The following is a 22,542-nucleotide window of genomic DNA, read 5'->3' as shown; positions in this document are numbered from 1 at the left end:
CTCGCGAGCAGACGTTAGTACGTGTGTGTGTGGGTGGGTGGGTGGGTGTGAGTGACTATCGTCACCTCCACCACCATTTGAACTCGAAACGTCGAGCCGCGCAACGATGAATCAAAATCAACGTCTGTCGTTCGGCTCGGCGCGGCGCGTAATGTGCGTACACAACCACACTGCAGGCACGAGAAGAAGATCGCGTGTGAGTGCGTGTACACACATCGCTTACACGTCTGTAAGTATATAATATTATATACGCGAGTAGTGCTTACACACGTCCACGGGACCATTAATAACGCTCGTCCCGGGTGAGCGTTGTGCTTGTCAATATTTAACGAACTTTGTGTGCTCGCGCCTTGAGCGTGTATATATATATAATATATATAGTATATACATGTTTTAGGTACAAGTATATTATATATATATATAACCTCGTCGACCGACCGCCCTCTGTTCGCATTTCGGCGGTGGTGGTATCATAATAATATAATATTATATGATGTTAGGTATTACATGAGTAGAAGGTCTGGTACCGCGGTGGTTTCCGTCTCCGTTCTGCATACATCCATTCAAACGGATGGACGGATGGATAGATGGAGGTTGAAGCCTTGAAGGGATGGACTATAATGAACGGATCGGGGCTCAAGGTGACCCGGCGATACAAAAAAATTCTTACGTTTATCGGAACTGTAGGAAACCCAGCTTGTTCGATTTTGTCGACGATTTTATAAAGATAAATTGTTGTTGAATATTTGCTGATTTCTATTTCAATATTGCAAATAATATTTAACTATACGATGATGGGCAAGTACGCATATTTGTACCGTTGTGTACCGTATGACTGCATATTCACTCATTGTGCAGAGAACTAGCTGTTATAAGTGTTGTAGGAATATAAAGTTCTAAGTTCCACAGTAACATTACAATGTGATATTCTATTTTTTATTTTTTATTTTTATTTTTTATTTTTTGTACAACTATTACGGGAAGGTTTTTGTGAAACATGTATTTTTGTAAATTGTTTTTTATTTCGAAAACCCATTCCAACTACTATATGTGTGAAATAAATACGTTGTAATAGGTATAAGTTACGTATATTAAATTACAGTAAGTTTATTATTCGTGTTTTAGGGTAAACAATAATGGGGCCGAATATTCTATTTTTATTCTGTTTATTATTTAATTATTAGTTCGACCGTTGACTGTCGTGAATCGCGATGATAATGATAATTACACTGTGTCTCCACGTAAATCTTACACGATTTGAGATTATTTATTCACTATCGTTAATTTATTAATTCCTATGACTGTTTTATTTGTATATAATAACTAGTTATTCTATACAATTCCTAATTATGCTCATTAATATATAAGCTACATAGTCTTACTAGTTAATATATAGAATACCAGTTGGGTTTTCGTTTATATATAAAATTGATATCATTAGGTAGATGACCGCTACTGGATTAGATAAGTCCCTTTGTTTGTTGAATTGTAAGTTTATGTTTGTAATTTATGTAAATTAAATTGTAAATAAAAATCTATTGTATAGTTAATAAAATAGAAATTTAGAATTTAGTTTTCTGAAAATACTTTTTTACATTATGTTATTTCATAATGTGTAACAATAAAATGGAATATTAATTCAAATAGTAAATAATTTTAATTAAATCACGGTGTTTAAAAGGAAATAATACAAACAGTAAAAAAAAAAAATTAATAAAAATAAATATTCAAATTTAATAAGATTTTTAAATTATACCATAAGGCAAATATAATTGAAAGATATTTATAGAGTAAATGAGTGATAAAGTTGGCTCAGTTTCTTGAGACGCGTGGTATAGGTAGAGTCAATAATAGTTTTAAATACATTAACTAAACCGTTATTGTTAGTTTATAAAATATTTAGTTAGTATGTAGAAGAACTATTTGATGTATGTATTTATGGATTCATTAAATACCTTAACTGAAAGTTTCCACTACCCGTAATTCTATGGAAAATAACTAGTTATTTTATAGAATTGCTGAATTTCATACATTAACGCCAACATCATATATATATATATATATATATTCATTCCATTGACGTTGATGTTGAAGAAATAACAAATAATTTAACAAATTCGATCGGACTTGATTTTAAAATAATATGATCAGAATATTTTTACCCGTTACACAAATATTATATTTTTAATTTTATTATTTTTATACTAAATATCGTATAATTTAAGTATAATTTAGCAACGATGAAATAACATAAACAAAAATATAATACAATACCCCTGTAGAGACGTTACTCTATTTGACCATTTCCCTACACGTGACAATCCTAATCTTAAATAATATAATATGGTACGAGTAAGTATATTATACATAAGGTAGGTATTTCGCGTGTATACATCATTTGTATTGTTTTATAAATCTTTTGTCTCATCCCTCTCCGTTTTTCTCCGGACTATGTAAATCCGTCCCCGTCCCAACCCCTGGTATCACATATCCACGACGGCCGTTTAGTTCGGTTGGAGTCGAAATTGATTTAAAACGGAACTCTATCGTCATGTGCCACATTACAACATGATACCGTCACCGTGTACAGTTTAATATTGTTTTAACTCACATAATATTATATGATATCTAATACACTGCAGGCGGGTTTAGAAGATGTGCGTTCGACGATGCTGCGCGTACCGGAAAATCTCTACGCGATATGAACGCCAAAGTAAACAGGCACGGACTCGATTAAACATTTATTGTGTTTGTACTTACTACTTTATACGGAAGCACGACCGGCGGCGGTGGTCGTGTTTGCAGAACACGCGTAGTGTATTATGCCAACAGTATATGTATCTATACGGTAGCTACACTATACGTAGTACATACATAATGCTTATGGTACAATAATATATATAACTATATATATACTCGGAAACCATATTCTATACATAATATTAGTATATACTATATGTTATGTATAGCCTATATGTGTATGTATAATATGACACTGCTGTTGTTGTAGTTGTAAGTATATAGTAAGTCTGTATATTATAGTGGTAGTGTAGTATAGTAGTAGTAATAGTATTAGTAGTTTGTCGTTATATATAACATTACTACCGTCATAAGCAACACGCGCACACACCACACGCACACACACACACATGCCCACGCATATCGAACGAGCGCACCCGGCCTTTTGCACGTCCCGCAATGTCCGGCCCGGAAAATGAACAATTTGTTTACGGTTCTCTCTCTCTCACTCGCGCGTGTAAACCGAAATCTCATCAGATCCACACACAACGCGATACACCCACACAGCCTTACATATCCCTTGCAACTGGTGCCGCGCATACTATGTTTATATATTATGTGTACAACTACTACAACTTATTAAATTATTAAAACTTAAACCTTAAACCTAATACCCTATATGCCATAGTCTAAAAAAACTTTGGGTGAAAAATTCAATGCTCTCCACAGCTAGCTGTAAATTAAGTAATAAGGTTGCAGAGGTAAAACATTTTATTTTTCAAATACCTACTAAGTGAGGAAGTATAGAACTTCACACTATTTCGCTATCATGAATGACCAAAGTTTTTTTATAATTTAACATTGCTCAATATTGGTTTGTTTCATTTTTAGAACTATAGTGGTTTTTGTGAAAAAAACGGCTACAAACATGGTTTTTTTTTTTGGAGTATAATAAAATTCACATTCTATTTTTTTTTAAATAATATACAATACACACAGCCGTTGCCATCGCAATTTATATTAATATGTTTCACGACGCTTTTGCTTTGAAACGAACTCTAAAAGGTACAAAATATAATATGTGACTATAACGATTAACGGTAAACAAAATAACTCCACTCTAATTACTAATCGCTATTAGGTATATGCCTTAATCAAAAATAGTTATGTAACATATTATAATGATATGTGTAGTTATGCTCGATTGATATTATTGGTTTAATTATGATTATTATTCATTTAATAATGGTTATCAATGTATCATGTATTATTATACGAAGTATACTCGTGCGGCGAGACAAATATTAAGATCATCGTCAGACCGATACAACACTATTGACGCATGTACCTATATTATATAACTAAAATAATATAATAGTATTGTTATAAATTATAAATGATATAAGTGACTTGGCATGGCGTGATTGCAATCAATCGCGCAATGTGATCTGAGAGTAAGCACCAGCCGGTGACACTAGTTTCCGGACGGGTGACCGCTGAGTTCTTATAGTTGCTTAAACCTTAAATTCACACACGTGTCTAAGAATCAACCTCCCCACAGTAACATATAAACTAAAATTCTATAAAAAACAGCCAATAGACATAGTTGACAGACTTAAGTCCAATAAAAAAATTATATTATTATTCATTATACGCAGTAAATATATATATTAAATTATTATCTGGTAAAGCGATTACTATTATGTGAGCGTATTTTCAACAGGGTCACGAGAAATAAATATTAAGTACACGTTGTATATATAGTACATAATATAGTACCTACACTAATCGAACGGAGCGTTTGTATATAAATTATAAACGCCCTATGCCATCAATCAAGGGACTTTTTAGAAAGACGTCCCCCGCGACGACGTGCAGATTAAGCCGAGACAAAAAAAAATAAATCGAACATCTTCGATCCTGTGAACGCTTTGTATAGTACAACACGTACACATCGTTGCACCAGTGACTTTTTCGAATTTAATACATTAGATAATTCTTGTTAATATAATATCATTATGAGCAGCACAACGAACCCGCGATCGGCTAATGCGTTTCTCATCCCTTTGAAAAAAAATATTGTGAATTTTGGAAAAAAATACAACTCGAAAACATAATTATTGTCAAAAAAAATATTAAATATTTTATTTTTTCCAAAAAAAAATAGTGATCTTGCACGTCTTGGAATAATTAATATAAATAGCATTTTTGAAAACGATAACTAATTTATTTTATTTTTTTATTCTATTTAAATACATAGATATACCGTTTTGGTTTAAACTTTCACTAATATATAAAATTAAATATTGGCCACCTTTAAGTACATACTATTGTGTTGGTGTTAGAATGAATCAATTACCATACTATTTAATTACACAATTGAAAAACAGACAATATATACAATCTAAATTGTATAACATAATATGATGAATAATTTGATTGAAATGAAATTTGATGTGAAAAAAATAATATATATATTAAATATACACATATAAATTTAGAATACTTATTACAAATATTAAAAAGTAAAAACTGAAAAAGTAGAAAATAATTCCCTATTTTGATACCTACTAATAAGCGAATTATATACTATTACAACGGAATGTTTAAAATTATAATAATAGTGCTATTTGCAAAGTATATAATATGATATACATCTATGCGTGAGATCAACATATTACATTGTATATAAGCTATACACATGAACCGTTAAATTATTTAAGTCAAAGTGAAGTAGCGTGGAGATAGGAGTGTTATTTATATACGAGAAAAAATGCGATCTTTCATTCAAATCGTATATTATATATTATGCCCACCCTCGGCCACCTTGAAGAAACGTGACGATAAATTATATTGGCGTACATAATATTGTAATTATGCAAGTTAAGAAAGTATACAAGTCGAGAAGTTTAAAATATAAATTGATAATGTTTTAAGTGCTTACTTTCTCGCACATATAGAGAAGTAAATAATATGTTGTCCTGAAATTACTACGCCTTTATGGTGTTTTGATTTTCGCCGTTACCGAACTTCCGTAGTATTAAACTGCTACATGCATGACACTTCGGTTGTTTGTCAGTAATTTGCACTAAAATCCCAAACAGTTATCGTTTCTACACTTCGCCGCGCGTCGTGCTGAATAATATAAGTGTCACGTTCTGGCACTTTCGACGCGGTCGTAACGAACCGTCGAAAATCCGAGAGTCGTTCGTTTATTTATGTGACTATAAAATATAATAATTATAAATAATATGTTATATATGATACAATAGTATTTTATAACAACGACAAACGGCTGCAACTGCAGTCGATTTGGTTTTAATGATTTTATTTTATTATGATGTCACATCACATTAATTGCAATTATTACGTTAAAACACGATAATAAAATGTCACATAATTTGCGTGATAATCACAGTATTGAGTATTTTCATTAATGTGTGCAATGGTTATTTTTACAGCCGTAATTAAAGGTCATAGGTGAAACAAGTATTTTTTTTTTGAGGGGGGGAGGAAAGAGGATTCAATATTTTTTTTAATACATATACAAATATACTGGACAATCATAATGTTTATACTCAACGAATAAAAACATTTTATTCTCGTTATTATACTAAATTAATGAAAATATAAAAATATTCTTAGTATTTAATAGTCTAGATAGTAAAAAAAATTATATATCCACAGTTAAAATTGTTCTACTTTAAAAAATATCGGGAAGGAATTTGGCCCCTGAACCCCCTTTAGTATATTATATACTATATCGTCTAATATATTTATAAATTACTCGATGTTAAAAAAACTGTAATAAAAACCAACAAAAAAACAGGGTAAATATCTGTTGGTAGGTACGATGAATCCAGATATTATTCTATTATATAATATCTCCTTAGGTATAGTGATTATAATGGTAAGCTAGTTGAGCTTGACACCCGAACAAGTAAGAACTACCTTGGTATCAGTAGGTATAGGTTTATAAAATAAAATATTATTACAACAGCGTATTATTAACTTAGGCGTGTCACAAAATGTGAAATGACCGCACTGACCAGCACACTAGCACAGCTCCGTGTCTGACTGTTGTCCGGTCGCTTGTAATATATTGTTGAATTAGATTAAATTATTGAAAATTGTATTATTTTCACTCGCTGTCATTCAGACACATTAATACATTATAAGTAATTCGTTTCACCTCTAGACGTCCGGTTGTGACACAACTCTTTAGTCGTTACATGTAGGTTAGTTGATATAGACCATATCGCGTGCTCATAACATTATAATAAAATAAATATTCTTATCGTTAAGGTCTTTAGAATGTTATTTTCTTCTGTTTGTTGGCCGTTGTAACGTGTAGACCTACAGTGTACAGTCGATTTATAGTTGAAACACGTAGGTCGTGGGTCCCGTTAAATCTCTGACTTGGATACCGGGATTTAAATAATATTATACAGTCGACTTCTAATAATTCAAATCTTCGATAATACCAAACATTTGGTAATTCGAATTTCAAAGCAATTGCTTATTCCCTTAATAATCTCGCAGAAATTCGACTAAAAACAATGCATTTAAGTACAATCGGTAATTCGTAGTAAAATTTTAGGGAAAAGTCGTAATCAACACATAATAGTCCAAGAAGTTCAACACTATTGTCAATCCGAATTCACCAAAACCCTAATTTTGTAATATTATCGTTAATAATTTATACTACAGTTGTGTATAAATTTAGCTTATAATTTCTTATAACTATGGTAAATTGCCAAAGTAGAAACGGTTTTGTTTTATAACTCAGTAATTAAAATATTTTTCCCCTCTTGATATTTCAAAACACTCAGCAAATCGAACTCTCGGAAATTTGAAATTTTTCATTAGTTCCAAAAACTCCTAATTTTCCATGGTTGACTGTATATAAACTCTTGAGGTTCCTGCAAAACCTCCTAGGATATAACCAGTCACCTCATCATTATTATGACTAAACATGATTTATTATTAATGCTCAGTGTTCCTATGAGCACTTTGTCGGAATGAGTTGAAAAGAGGCGTGCCTTACATTAGTTTGCACAGGTATTTGTATTTAAAAGCAAAACAAAGTTTTGCACTGATACAATACAATTTTTAATAAAGTTTTGAAAGTATTTCTTGTCTGAAACGACTAAAGCAGCAAAACATTTAAGACATTGTCACCGAAAATCAAAACGAAACGTGAATGCGTGAATGACATCAATAATAATAGCAGTACCTGGTACATTAATATATCTATATAGTAATTTATTGTTTTCGGTCGGACGTTATTATTGTATTACATTTGCAAATACGTACAACAAATGTTTATTGTTTGAACAACTTTAAACGTTTTAATGGTGCGTATTATATTCTTTGTTTTTAAGTTTATGCTTTAAAAGTACAATGTGAATAAAAGAAGAAAACTGCAGTCACGGTCGTCATGAGAATATAATATGCCAAGTGCCCTTATTCAGTATAACTTTTCCCCTATCACGAGATGCGTGACCCACATTAGCCTGTCTTTGAACTGCTCAAAACTTTTTTTTGTGTATACGAGTTTCCTTTATGTACGGATCACACTTTCCTCGTAAAACCCTTGGTATTCCCCGCACTCGATTTAGAAACAAAACTTTTACCTCTTAGAGACGGATCTCTATTTGTCGTGTCCATACTCTATATATATATATATAATATATATACTAATGTCAATTGTCATTCTGCTGCCATGAATTCTCTAAAATTATTCAGTCACATATTGTCACTACTACAGTCAAAAATATAACTATATTCGTTATATTTAATAGTATATACGAACATACTGCATGGCTACATTTACTTACATGTATTTTATTGTAACCATATAATATATACGCTCGTTTGCTTAACTTAGACGTCAATATGTTTTGTTAATTATTCAACAAAAACAAAAGATGCTCATCAATATTATCATTTATTATAAACAATTTGATGTTATAATATAGACATACGAGTTTCATATACATATACCTAGTTTATAACATTCTGGCAAATTGCGGATAACGCTGTAGAAGAGCTATCGCATCCTCATCGTGTTACAACCGCGAGCCGAATGTGATGATTATATTAATAGTATAATGTTCTTTATTTTTTTTCACTTTTGTCACTATTTGGCATTTGCCAAATGTGGTTGAATGTAAATTAATATTTAGGATGATTTTAAAATTATAAAATACCAGTCGTAAAAAAATTACAAATTTAGCTGCTAATGCCAATATTTTTCTATGGGTAGTAGATTAATTTTTTTTATTTATATACTTTTGAAGATATATTTCGTAACCCTGGCCTACCCTGGTTTTAAAAGTCAAGAGCATCGGCATATGCAATCATAGTATATACAATTATATCTCTAAAATTATATTTTATTTTCAAATGAAAAGAAACATTTACGATACTTAATTGATTTGATTTGTATTAAAATTACTATTAAAACTATTAATATGTGACTTAATTGACATAGTGGCAAACATTTTTTATAAGCATTTGATTAGTTAAATATAAATTATACGCACAATATGCGTGTACTGAAACGTATGAAACGAGACCTTTAGAAACTAAAATAAATATAGTAAATTACATTGATTTGGCGTTGGAAACATATCATACGCATACAGACTTTGTTCCCTATAGCAAACAATACACTTCATTGTTTATAGTACATAGCCAATCGTTTAATTTAAATAAACATAGATTATTTAAGTTTCTGCGGATTGTTAACAAAATGTGAAAAGATAATACTGCTATTATTTAAATAGATGTAGGTATACAGCCTACACCACAGAAATATTGTTTTGTATAAATTATACATAGAATTTTGTGTCATTTCTGTGACTTTAGTATTCATTTAGAATTCAGATACATCTAAATAGTGAAAAAAACATAGTTTTATTTTTAAGAATTATAAAGTTTTCTATTTATATAGTCTTAAAGAATTTTTTTGTGTTTAGAAAAGACAAACAAATGTAATAGGTATATTGTTTATTCATTACTCCATTAGTTATATGGAGCATTTTAAAACGTTTTAATATCGTTTACACAAAAGTGTTTAGGATTTAATTCAAACACCTTTTTGTGCATATAAATTCTGTTATGTTTCAATTTTTCTGAAACTTAAAGCTACTGTGTTTAAACTTTATATTATAATGAACAATTAAAGTTGACCGTTTTGAGATCAATAATAATATATAATATTGTGGTTCAGTTTTGAAGAGATGATGATTCTATAATCTTTTAACTATAGGTACTCCAAAAAGTATCTGTGTAAAATTAAATCCTGAACAAACAAACACTGCCATTATCGCCTTCGTATATAAGTACTAAAATAAAAAAAATGCAACACGCTCGAAAATAAAACGATTCACTGTAGTATTTATAACGTACACGATATTTCTGGTTTAGTCGACATAGGTTACTATATCGAGGTTCTATAGACAATAGGTACTCACTGCACAAGCGCGACAGCTGGCATCGGACCACGAGAGATAATCCTATTTTCGCCACTGCATGTAGCCACTGCCAATCACGTCAGTAAGTAACCATAATAATAATAATATATTAAACGATAAGTGATTTCCGGGTGTACTTGGTTAATACCAGCAGTAAATCGCATAAAACGTGTACCGCGCTATATGTATAATGATAATCATATACATACTTATGTGCATATATATAGGTTTTATGTATAATATATATATATATATATATATATATATATATATATATATATATATATATATATTATACGCATATTAGTAACCGGTGAAAAGGTTGTATTGTACGTGATGTCCAAATCGTGTAATATATTATTGTTATATATCGCACACGTGTAATAATAATAATAATAATAAAATAACGACGATAGTCGTGCCGAAAACGTGATGCTACTGGCGTCGGCGGACCGTGCAAATGACAATGATGTGTATTATAATAATATGTAGAATATAATAATAATATTATAACAATGGTGGACGCGAGCGAGGCCTTAAACGAGCGCAAAATATATAGGCACATATTGTATATTATGCATTACCTATATAATATAAGTCAGTGCAGGCGGTGGCGTGGCGGCAGTGGCAACCGCAGTAATGATGACGACTTATCGTCAGTGTAGGGACACGGACTGCAGACTCGATGTATTATAATATACCTACCAATTTATTATTATTATTATTATATGGGCTATAGCCGTTACGTCCGTGAGTCGAGCGGATCGAGCTAATCCGATGGAATAATAATAATAAGCGGCCGTTAGCATTCGACGACACGAACGCACACACGTCACATACACAAACTGCACGTGTCCGTTTCCGAAGGCGATCTCCGTCTCTGACCGACTTATCGTTACGGGTTATCATTTCGTACGATGCGTATAATAGTATTAATATATAATTATCGAATATGGTTTATACTAATCATTACGACACTGACTTAATTTGGAATTGGTTCTGAGGTGGGATATAAGTCTATACTACCCTTCTAGTGGAAGATCATACTTCCATACCAACCCTTGCCGATTAAATTTCATAGATCGTAGTATTATTATAGTCATTTGTTATAATTAATTAATTAAATGAGGTAAATAGTATAATAATGGTTTTCAAAGTTATGTATTAAATATGAGCCTTAAAATTGTCTCATCATATATTATAGCTGATGAAGTATCGTAGTTTTAAACAAGTAAAATAAAAAAAATCTCAATTATGATAATGTCCATGAATTCTTATTTCTCATTTTAAAATCTTTTAAAGTCATGTGTAATTATAGTTATTTAAAAAAAACAAAAGCTCTGGCGGGATATATCCCCATACTCCTTCCACCATAATTACTTTACTGCGAATTAGTAATTACAATAGTTCCGAATCGGACGTTGTGCGTTTGACGAAAGAAAACTATATAGAAGGTTAGTTAAGGTTAGTTTGTATACTATATACAAGGAACGCAGGAGGCTGCTGTGGTACTACAGATATGAGTGATGAATACACGAATCGTTTACAAATCGGAAAAAAAATAGAAACAATATCGGGTACGTTGTCGTGTGTGTGGACATGTGGGACGGTCATGAATAATAATTATAATTATACATATTATATCAAATATCAATCACAACGACGTAATATTAAAGTATTAAATAGTGATGATTGGAAATAAATGAAAAAAAAATTTTTATATATTATAAGTATCATACTGATACTACTAGTAATTTTCCTCTACAAGAAAAATTAAGGAAATCATAAACATGCTTTTAGGTAAAAGTGCAGTGGAAAAATATCTACTTTAATTTATTACCCTACATTATTGGAAATGTGTTTTTATTATTGTTGTTGATTTGCGTTTCTATGATAATAATATGTAAATAAATAAAGTGTTACGAAAATCAGTTAGAAAAAATATAGTTGTGCCCAGGCCAAAATTAAATAATTGTTAAAAAAAAATGACAATTATAAAAATATAATAAAATAATAGATAACTTTTTTTTACTTATTTAAAACAATATCATTGTAGGCTTATTTAAATAATATAATCTTTCTGAGCCTTTGTTTGATAAATAATTAATTATTATAATAAATTCTTGATGCTTTTTTTAATAACGTGATAAAATTACTGTCTCCGCCTTTTATCCACAATACTTGAATGTAACTTGAAGAAGACCCTGGCCTAAACACTTCGCTGTACGGTACATAAATTACCGTTCATTTTGCATAATATACCTATGATTTTATGATATAATATTATTATTAGAAGGGTCGTCGTCGTAATGATACTGCAGAGTCGTGTACAAGGGCCTCTATACATTCAAATCATACACTATTATAATAATATCTGACCTCATATTATTATACGTGGAGTAATATAAATATAGTACCTAAATATTATTTTAAAACATTTTTTTTTTACCACTGTCATATACGGCACATGACCATCTATTTTATAACAACAGAGTATTATAATATAAATTAATTAAATTATTATTATTTTGTACTTAGGTAATGTTTAATAATAACACTCGAATTGGAAATAACGAGTCACCGAAAAAGCATGTTTATACCCAAACATCATAATATATTTTTATAATTATTATTATAGATCTATTAAAATAATTAATGAATGCTCAGAAAATTGTCGTATCATAAAATAATTATGATAAAATATTATTATGACGCATTACGAGCGATATCCGATAGTACAGTCGTACGATGTTTTCTTATTTTTGCGCCGTTGCATTTTATCATTGTATTATTATTATGTTATTTGAACGCGTGCGTTTCTCGACACCAATTTTTTCTTCCTAAAAGTACTTACAGTCGTTTCTTCGTCGAAATCCGAAAACAATACACATGTGCTACGTACTACAGTCGAGACGAATTTCGTTTTTTTTTTCTTTTCTCGGTAAATCACGATCGTTCGCGCCGTTGTCCGTTTATCCGACGTCTGACTGACAAACGCCAGAGACTACGTCGCATATAGTATTATCACCCACGTGTGTGTCGTCCCCGTCCGTAAGTCTCTTCTTATTTTTTTTTTTTTTCTAGACAAGTATTGTACATGTCTTATTACAACAATATAGTATTATAATAGTAAAATAATATGTATTATACATTTATAACATTAAAACGTAACACCGTCGGACAACGTGAACGCTATATAATATTTTCTCTTGTCACGTCGTGGTCCAAGGGATTTGGAAACGAAATAATAATAATCCTCCGACAATGCGCTCAACAGGTGTCCGCATCGTTTATCTGTATTTTTCCATCTACACTCGTATATGTCTCGCCATACGCGTGTGCAACGACGACGACACATATTCCCCGGAATACGATTCCGATCGGAAACCCACTATATTACCTACCCATTGTGAGTAAACTTTTCACGCGAGATAATTTTAAAATTAGATCAATCTCGTGTATCTCTACATCTCTATACACAATAATGCACGCCGTATGCTGATTTTGTTTTGTGATATTTTTTTTACGTCGTGCAAATAATCTTTTCCTCACACGCCTCGGCTGATGATATTTTGCATTTCTCGTGATTTCGTTTTTATTATATCAATGTGGTCTTTCAGTCCATATAATTTATTATAATGATATAATATATTATTGTGTGACATTACAACTCGGCCGCGCACGTATTATAATGTTGTACGATTACAATATTGTAATATACGAGATAAAAATTAATAACCGTATGCGGCGACTACTGCAGCCTATCTCGAATATAAGAAATAATAGTGGTCGGCACATAACATAATTATTATAACATAATATTATTCTCCATACGTAGTGTCATTTAGGCGAACGGTGGTAAAGCGTTTTATAGATATGATTAATGCACTCCTGCCACTATATTTAAAAGCCACAAAAAATAAAAAACACCGAATAATAATGTAATAACATCATACACGTCGGACGCACTCTGTATATGCAGTCATCGTTTAATTGTTTGTTAACGACATAAATACCCAAATTATCACTTTGATTATATTATTACTATTGTTCTGTATCACGCCCCACACGACCGTTTTTCATAAAGAATTAATTGGTCCATGTTAAATCAATAAATCGAGTTGATGAATGGCGTGGCACATTGAACTTAGTCTAATAATTATCGTAACCGTAATACACTATGCAACGAGAAAAATCAAAAACATTTTGTCTCAGTTTGTGCAGGTTTTGTGACAATCGCAGCATACTGTTATTTATTTAGTTGTAAATGTTGTATTGAGACATTTTTCAATTTTCTGATGGCAGTTTTAATATAGTATTGTCGATACCAAATCATAATATTAATTAATTTGGCTGCTGCAGTGTTTCGTGGAACAATTACGGCTAAGTGTTAATGCGTTAACCGTCCAAGACCGTCTTTAAAGGTACATCATATTATGTGATTTATTTATTCGCTCACATCATTTAACTAATATATACGAAATCATAATAATATTATTCTAATCATCATATATTAGGTGACTGTAAGAATTTTACTTGAATTTGTATTTACTACATCAACGTTTTTAAGCAAAAACGCACGCACATTTTAATATATGATATTATATGAAGGTGTCCCCGTGCTAAAACCAGGTAATTCTATTTTTTAAAATTTTAAAATTTAAATTTTTTTGAGCTATCTTGAATTTTGACCATAACGTAATATTCTCTTGGAGATTTTTGGTTTTTCACTCCAAGTACGTATAGGTACGTTATATTTCTTATACAATTTATGGAGTAAGTCTCTTGTTCTTAAAAAGATATACTTGTAATTTTTTTCTGTATCCGACATTACCTAAACCGGATATTTTATGAAAACAGATTCGTAATGTTTTTGAGCGGGCCCTTTCGTGTTTAATTTACGAAATTTTTACTCATATGAATACTCTTTATCGATAAGTATATAATAAGTATTTACGCCATACATAATAATATACACATATGACATACCTACTACCTACATTACCTACATATTTACCCGTAAACGTAAACTTACGGAGGAAAAAATTCAAGTTGACTATTTTGTATTCTACGCGACCATTCTCGTCTCGAGCCTACAGCCTGCAGTGTTCCAGCGTATATTTTCGTCGGGATCGATTTGCACCTTACACCGGTTCGCTTGCGTTACACATATTAATATTATAATAATATACGCTTGGAAAACTGTGTTGGCAACTACGTGACCGAGTTGAATGTAACTGTATAATATAATATATTATCATAGGTAATATTATAATAATGTAATGCTCGTATACGCGTGATGATAGGTATATATTGTCGTAGTTGAACTGCAGCAGGTAACAGTGTGTAGTGTTATTACTATAACAATACGTTATAAATTATACTGTAGTATTGCAGTTGCGAGGTCGGGTTGAAAACCGCCGAATTCCCCAAAATTTCCCCCCCCCCCCCCACCCACGTCACTACGACGAAAGAGGCTGCAGCCTGCGGGATCGTTTTTGTCTCGTCTGCAGTTCGCGTGTGTAGGTCATACGTTAAAATTATTGCGTTCTTAAACGTCGTATAATATGGGTAAAATCCTCGCCTACCAGCAACGGGATCTCGACGCTGCGGTAAAGTGGCGGCTGGAGAATGCATTATTTTTGTTAAATGTTTTTTACCGCCACACAAAAGCCATAAATTACGGCGGAAGTGGCAAAAGGGAGCGCGCATAACCGGTGTAATTAATAAGGAACGTTGAGGGATTTTCATTTATTTTAAGTAAGACGGAGCCTCCGTCGCTCCGGGACCGTTTCGCCGACGACGACGGTATATATAATTATTATTACTGACGCGATAACGAGAATACCCTACATAAAAGTATAATATATATTATCAATTTGTTGCACTAAGTTAAGCGTGAAAAAAATATTGTAGCGTTGTGAATTTGTGATCAATCGTCACATAAATAGATATGAGGGTGGGTAGGTACTCGAAAAATTATGGAAATTTCAAATCAATGTTATCATAATGTTTGTTCTCGATTCCGAACTATTTGTACGGTCGCAACTGTTTATTGGAACCGAAGGTACTGAAGTAGTTGTAAATCAATTATTATAATTGCTGATATTATAACATCAATTATGTGTCGAGTTGTGAAATTTTTCCTAAAAAAATCGTTTTCGATCTTGTAAAATAAATTAAATAAGACCATGAAAATCCCTCAATTAGGATAAATATTTGAAAAAATATTTAAATTAAAATTATTCTTAGAAAAATCTATAAGAACCCAATATTATAAATGTATTAACTTTTAAATAATTATATAGGTAATGATGAACGTCAAACTAAATTATGTATGAACGCTAAATTTATTGAAAATCCTTATTCAAAGCAAGAGTTCAAGTTTTATTTGATCTAATATTACGATAAATAATAATTTATTTAACTATTTTCACTGGTTCCGAGACATACTATTCAAGTATTGATATAGCTAATTGTAAAATAAATTACGGAAATAATGAATTATATATTTTATGTTTTAACATGTGTTTTGAAAATTAGTTGTTAAAAAAAGTATAAATAAAAAAAAATCAACTAAATTTAAATCATCGACATCCGCGGGTCCCGTGTGGCATATTAATGTTTTACAATACTCGTGTTTTTTGGCTTTCGGTGATTTCAAATAGATTTGGGCAATTTTAATCAGTAATATTTGTCTAGTGTTACATATATTTTCTGAAGTTATCTAAATTCTGTGATATTACGAAAATAATAAGGAAAAACGTATGCAAGATCAGTCGTGAACCTAGCGGAGATAATTAGATATTTAAGATTTTCATTTATATTATATGCAATTTCTGTTTTTTCGTAAAACTCTGTACGCCTTGACTTGTATAAAGTATTACAATTATTACTGTGCTCAACGAGCTTATCAGTGATCAGTAAGTCATCACTATATTTTTAGAACAATCTTGTTTCAAACGTTAAATGATATTAATTTAATATTAAATCATTATCTTTTGCATTTAATAATATTTCCACGAATAGTTTGATAAAATTCTGTGTGACAGTATAATTATTGTTCATTACCAGTGCGTAAGCTTTAAATGATAATTCATTTATAAACAGTATACAATAAATTATATATATATATATATATTAATATTATGTACTATATTTTTTATTTTTTAGTTTCTTTGTGAACTTATGCAATTAAATGTTGTTATTTTTAATATTTAACAGTTGATTAGAGTTAGGTATAATGTGGATGAATCAACCATATTACTCACCAATCTCAAACACACAAAACTTCTTATACCTAATTAATTGTTATAGTAAATTATTATGTTTTAATAGTATATTTATCTTTCAAGAATACTAATATTAGTAATAAATAACAATTGCATATGATAAATTAACAATGCGCCGTGGTGTTGTGTATAAAAGCAATGGTAATCTTAATCATATCAACATTAATTGTAGGTAATTATAAAAATCTCTTATGGTACCTATATCTTCTTTTTTTATCCTATAAGTTTCTAAGTATTGTAGCAATTTTATTTCGGTAAAAAATCATAATTTGTACCTAAATTTTGAATTTGTGTCTTAGCGTTGACAACATATTTAATTCCAACCCGACCAGTGTTATAAATCTATTTGGAGGAGGCCAAGAACGTACTATAATGGGACAATTTCCCTTGCCCCACGCAGTTACCGACATACGATGTGGCGACGACTTGGGTGTGTAAACAATATTGTACACAATGTACACATTTATTTTTACTGGATTTTAATCGAATAGAATTCATAGTAGGTAATTATGTTTTAGGAACAAAAGTCACGTATGGCAGAAAGGCTACCATTGCTCAGGTAAGCAAAGTATTTCTGAGTATTTTTAAATTTATGTAACGATTGAAATTCTAATAATATTAATACGTTGTTTTAAAGCTACTAGCTACGATTGTACAGAGTTTATTACTGGTAAACGTAGGAATGGAGTTGGCGATGGCTACGGTAGTAATCGGTTCACTTTACAAAAATCCAAAAGCCGAATTCTTACTGTCTGATTCCGAGTCGTCTTGGTACGGTAAGAAAATTAATACTTAATACAGTGAAACCTCTAAGTTCCGGACACTATCGGTCACTGAAATGTTTTCGACATTCTGCAGAAGGTACAGTTTGAAAAAAATTCATAGTTTTTTCCAAAAATAAAAAAATGACTACTATTTGGAAGTGTTCACTATTTAAAAGTGCCAGTTAGAGAAGTATTCATTGTAGTACCAACTTTAATAACGTCAGTTTTATAATAACGTTTTATAGTTCTGAAGCATGAAATATGCGTTGGCTAACATTGACTATTCCTTAAAAAACGTAAAGCGATATTATCGAGTGTTAACATTTTAGAGCGTATAACATATTTTGAAAAAAAAAATATATATATATACAATATACATATATCATAAATTTTTTTATACCTAGGTATAGCGTTTTAGCAATTTTCGGTAATGTCATGTTTTATTGCGTAAATGCAGAATTTAGAATAATATGATTAACAAGACGTTTTTTTATTTTTATATTTTACTATTTTATTGAGTTTCTTAATCGGCATACTATAAAATATATAAATTCGTCGAAATGTTTTTCTTTTAAACGCTCCAATGTCGCATACGTATTATTTCAAAACGATTCTTTTCAGTATTCTTACATTATACTTATGTCAAAACATTGCCAAAAAAAAAATTAATATGACATATACTCTTTCAGGAAGTATACTCTATTTGTGTCAACCTATCGGGAGTATTCTTTCCGGGTACGCGCAGAAACACTTCGGTAAGAAGTCTTGCGTGGTTCTGGCTTGCGTACCAAGCATATTCGGTTGGATACTGCTGTGGTATGCAAACTCGGTTACCATGTTGTACTGGTCAACCATAACGATGGGAATGGGCTTGGGCTTCAACGACGGCCCGGCGTATTCGTACATCGGAGAGATTTGCGAACCCAGACTTCGAGGAATCATGGCGTGCGTGATAAACATGGCCTGTCTGATCGGCGTCTTGTCCAGCTTCGGATTGAGTTACGTTTTCCACTGGAAGACTGTGGCCGCGATGAGCGCACTGTGCCCGGTCATGTGTCTGACGTTCGTGGCATTTGTAAGTTTTAATTGTTTTCTCTGTTCATTAAAGTCAATGCTTTTTATTAAATTCGTTCCGTGTTCTCGTGATGCACATATAGATACCGGAAAGCCCGATTTGGTTGCTGTCCAAAGGCAAAAACGAAAAGGCCATGAACGCAATTTGTTGGCTGAGAGGATGGGTTGATCCGTGCGTCGTCGCTACTGAGTACCAAGAACTGATGTTTTATTACAAGACGTCTGTCGATCAATCAAAAAAGATAAGAGATTCAAAAGGGCTGTTTTCGTCGTTTTTGTGGGTCAAGAGCCCTTCGGTATACCGACCATTACGATTGGCCACCGTTTACTACATATTCACGTTGATTTCGTGTCTGACGCCCTGCCGTCCTTACATCGTCAAATTAATGTACGAATCGGGAGTGAAAGATACTCACAGCATATCTTTAGTGAGTATATTTAAGTGGCTAACTGCAGACTTGTAAAGTATTTTAATATTTTATATATTGGTCTTAAATACTTTGTTTAACACTTTAATTATTAGGTATTAATTATTATTATTGTCGGGTTAAAAATGAAATAATTATTTTTACAAATTTAAGACATAACATAAACGATCTTATTCATGTGTTATTTATAGTATAAAAATGATAAAATAATATTGTATAGAATTATTACTGTTAATCATTTATATTATATCTTACGAGTTATGGATGAATTTTCAAGTAGGAAACAATAAATTATTAGTTTAATAAAACAAAACATATATAATTTAAATACCACTTTTTTGTATTTCAAACATACATTTAAAGTGAAGTTCGGTACAAAATTGAGTGCTCATTAAATACATTTTAAATGTATTGCTTAAGATGGTGCGGAATACACAGTTGGTAATAAATTGAACTAAACTCATCTTATATTTTTTTGGGCATACGATCTCGTAACATTTATTTATTAAACAGTTTTTTTCTTTTTTAATGAAGACTAAATATGAAAAAAAAAAAATATAGTAACTAAATTATAGTCTTATTATTTTTCCTTTATCAATTTACTTTGTATTATATTCAAGGTGCTTTTTGGATTTATGCAATTGGCCGGAAGTGTGGGTCTCACTTTAACGGTGCGGAAATTAGGCAAACGAATGTTGACTTTATCAACATTATCCATAAACACACTGGCAATATTCATGTTCGCTATATACTTCGTGTCTATCAATTCTAAATTGATTAGCTCCGATCCCTACGTGCCAATGGTCCTCTACTCGATCATCATGTTCTCTGGAGCTATGGGCATGTTGACCGTGCCTTGGACGTTGGTCAGCGAGATATATCCTAACGAGTAATATACATGAACTTATCTAATATTATATAAAACATTTTCATTTTCATTTTTTTACCTCATATATTAACGAGCAGATATTATGTAATAACATGATTTTCGTATATAGAGCCAAAGGATTCGCATCTAGTCTGACCACTGCAATTTTTTACATCCTAACGTTTTCGGCGACCAAAGTGTATTTAAGCGTGGAAAACGCTTTGGGCCTAAACAATACCTTCTTCATGATGGCAGTTTTCAGTTTTGTCGGGTTCATATACCTTTACAGAAATATGCCGGAGACCGAGAACAAAACTTTTATGGAAATTGAAGAATTTTTTGTACCAAAAAATGAGCAAACTTCAACCGAGCTGTTACCACGGACCGTATAATGATGTACAATGTACATATATATTTATTTTTATAAGTGCACATAAACGGTTTAGTATTAAAAAGTTACCTGTCCAAGGACGTATACACAAATTTGAACTATTACATGCTGATTGTGCCATTACCCTGCGTCACAGTTATTCAATGATATTTTTTATAGAATTTGTATTGTTAAATTATTATAAAAACACCAGATTCTATAAATACATGTTTCATGTACACAATAATACGCGATGAATAAGAACGTTAACTATTTTGATATGTAAAATGATTCAATTTCCTTGAATTGTGTTTGAACACACCTTTCATTAAATTTTAACATTCGTTTATATTATAATTTATTATAGGTTATATATAATATATTCCACGTTAGAACTTGTGATAGTTATTATTTTTGAAAGTGACTTGTTATAACATAATATTATTATGTTTCACCTTGTATTTAGTGAAGTTTGAACAAAAGTAATTGTGTTATTTAATATTCAAACCACACGTTAATATTATATAATCAACTAAAATCCACTTCTTGAATTTCTTTGCTCACAAAATTTACTAAAATCGACCATTTTAGGAACAAACGTATTATCCAATACAAATATAAATTTACTTTTTATACCGGAAATATTATATAGTTTTAACATTTTATAATGGATCATTTATTACGTTATTGATTTTCTGTAGTTAATATATAAGTAAAATATAATTATTGTGTTATAATTTATTTTTGAGTATTGGTTGTATCGTTAATAATTATTGAATATGTTAATATGTATATAAAATTTATTATAAATAGTATATTAAATTAAAAATACATTGTGTACAATATAATTGTTTTGTATAAATCAAATATTGTTGTTTTCAAATAGTTACCTATTATTTTTTCTGAACAACTCATTTTGATATTACAATTTAATTACACCTCTTCTTATACAAATTACAAACAAGTAGTAATTTACAGTGAAAGAAATCATATGTGTTTGAATACAATAACGCGACATGCATGCAAATAATATTATAAGCAACGAGCTAAATAAAAGGAAGGATATAAAAAAGCGACAACACTGGAAAACAACGTCAAAAGATTTGTTATACACACTTTTTTATTATTATTATTATTATTATTTTAAGGAGGGAACCGAAGTCGTTAAGGTCCGATTATAACAAGGGGCCAGCCACTGTTATCATGTTGGGTATACACAGTTTATTTTCCACCCTTTATACCGATTCATTTTTAGCTTCTCGACAAACTGAATCTTTTTCTCCGTTACTTTTGTCTCTCATTTTCTCATTCTCTCTTTTCCCCACCCTCTATCACTCTATCTCTCTCTTTCTCACTGAATTTTCCATTCTATTTTTTTCACGCGACCTCACCCCCTCACGTGTCATTTTCTTTCAGCAGCTTAAATTACTTCCCCAGCCATTTCTGTTCGTTCCCTGCGCACCCACCACCTGACGCAGCACCCGGCGCAAACAATTTTTCCTACATCATCCGCACTTGGCACACAC

General features: G+C 31.1%; 1 protein-coding gene and 1 long non-coding RNA gene across 5 annotated transcripts in view; one reads left to right on the top strand and one right to left on the bottom strand.

Moving 5' to 3' along the window:
* LOC149057256 (uncharacterized) overlaps positions 1–22,542 on the bottom strand; it is a 115,184-nt gene that overhangs the window by 81,560 nt on the left and 11,082 nt on the right. The gene's annotated exons all lie outside the window — the stretch shown is intronic.
* LOC107170177 (facilitated trehalose transporter Tret1-like) lies at positions 211–21,864 on the top strand. 4 transcript variants are annotated; one of them, XM_015520225.2, is made up of 9 exons: positions 14,372–14,644; positions 14,738–14,852; positions 17,812–17,942; positions 18,031–18,071; positions 18,150–18,288; positions 18,966–19,351; positions 19,434–19,778; positions 20,399–20,667; positions 20,777–21,864. In XM_015520225.2, the coding sequence occupies exons 3-9, from the start codon at positions 17,885–17,887 to the stop codon at positions 21,036–21,038; spliced, it is 1,500 nt and encodes a 499-aa protein (XP_015375711.2). In that variant the 5' UTR covers positions 14,372–14,644; positions 14,738–14,852; positions 17,812–17,884; the 3' UTR covers positions 21,039–21,864. The 4 variants fall into 4 exon arrangements, with proteins under 4 accessions (XP_089080151.1, XP_015375710.2, XP_015375711.2 ...); XM_089224025.1 differs by lacking the exons at positions 14,372–14,644; positions 14,738–14,852 and adding an exon at positions 211–229; XM_015520224.2 differs by lacking the exons at positions 14,372–14,644; positions 14,738–14,852 and adding an exon at positions 13,009–13,271.

This window comes from Diuraphis noxia, unplaced genomic scaffold, assembly GCF_037042655.1.
Source record: "Diuraphis noxia isolate RWA-SAM2 unplaced genomic scaffold, SU_Dnox_SAM2 contig0003, whole genome shotgun sequence".
In the NCBI taxonomy this organism is placed as follows: Eukaryota; Metazoa; Arthropoda; class Insecta; order Hemiptera; family Aphididae; genus Diuraphis; species Diuraphis noxia.
This window is presented reverse-complemented; position numbering and strand designations above follow the sequence as displayed.

Bases quoted from the DNA above. Each gene is read 5' to 3' on its own strand.
- LOC107170177 (XM_089224025.1), top strand. From the start codon at position 17,885: ATGGGACAATTTCCCTTGCCCCACGCAGTTACCGACATACGATGTGGC. The intron at 18,072-18,149 runs GTAAGCAAAGTA...GTTGTTTTAAAG, and splicing joins GAAAGGCTACCATTGCTCAG to CTACTAGCTACGATTGTACA. The intron at 19,779-20,398 runs GTGAGTATATTT...ATTATATTCAAG, and splicing joins ATACTCACAGCATATCTTTA to GTGCTTTTTGGATTTATGCA.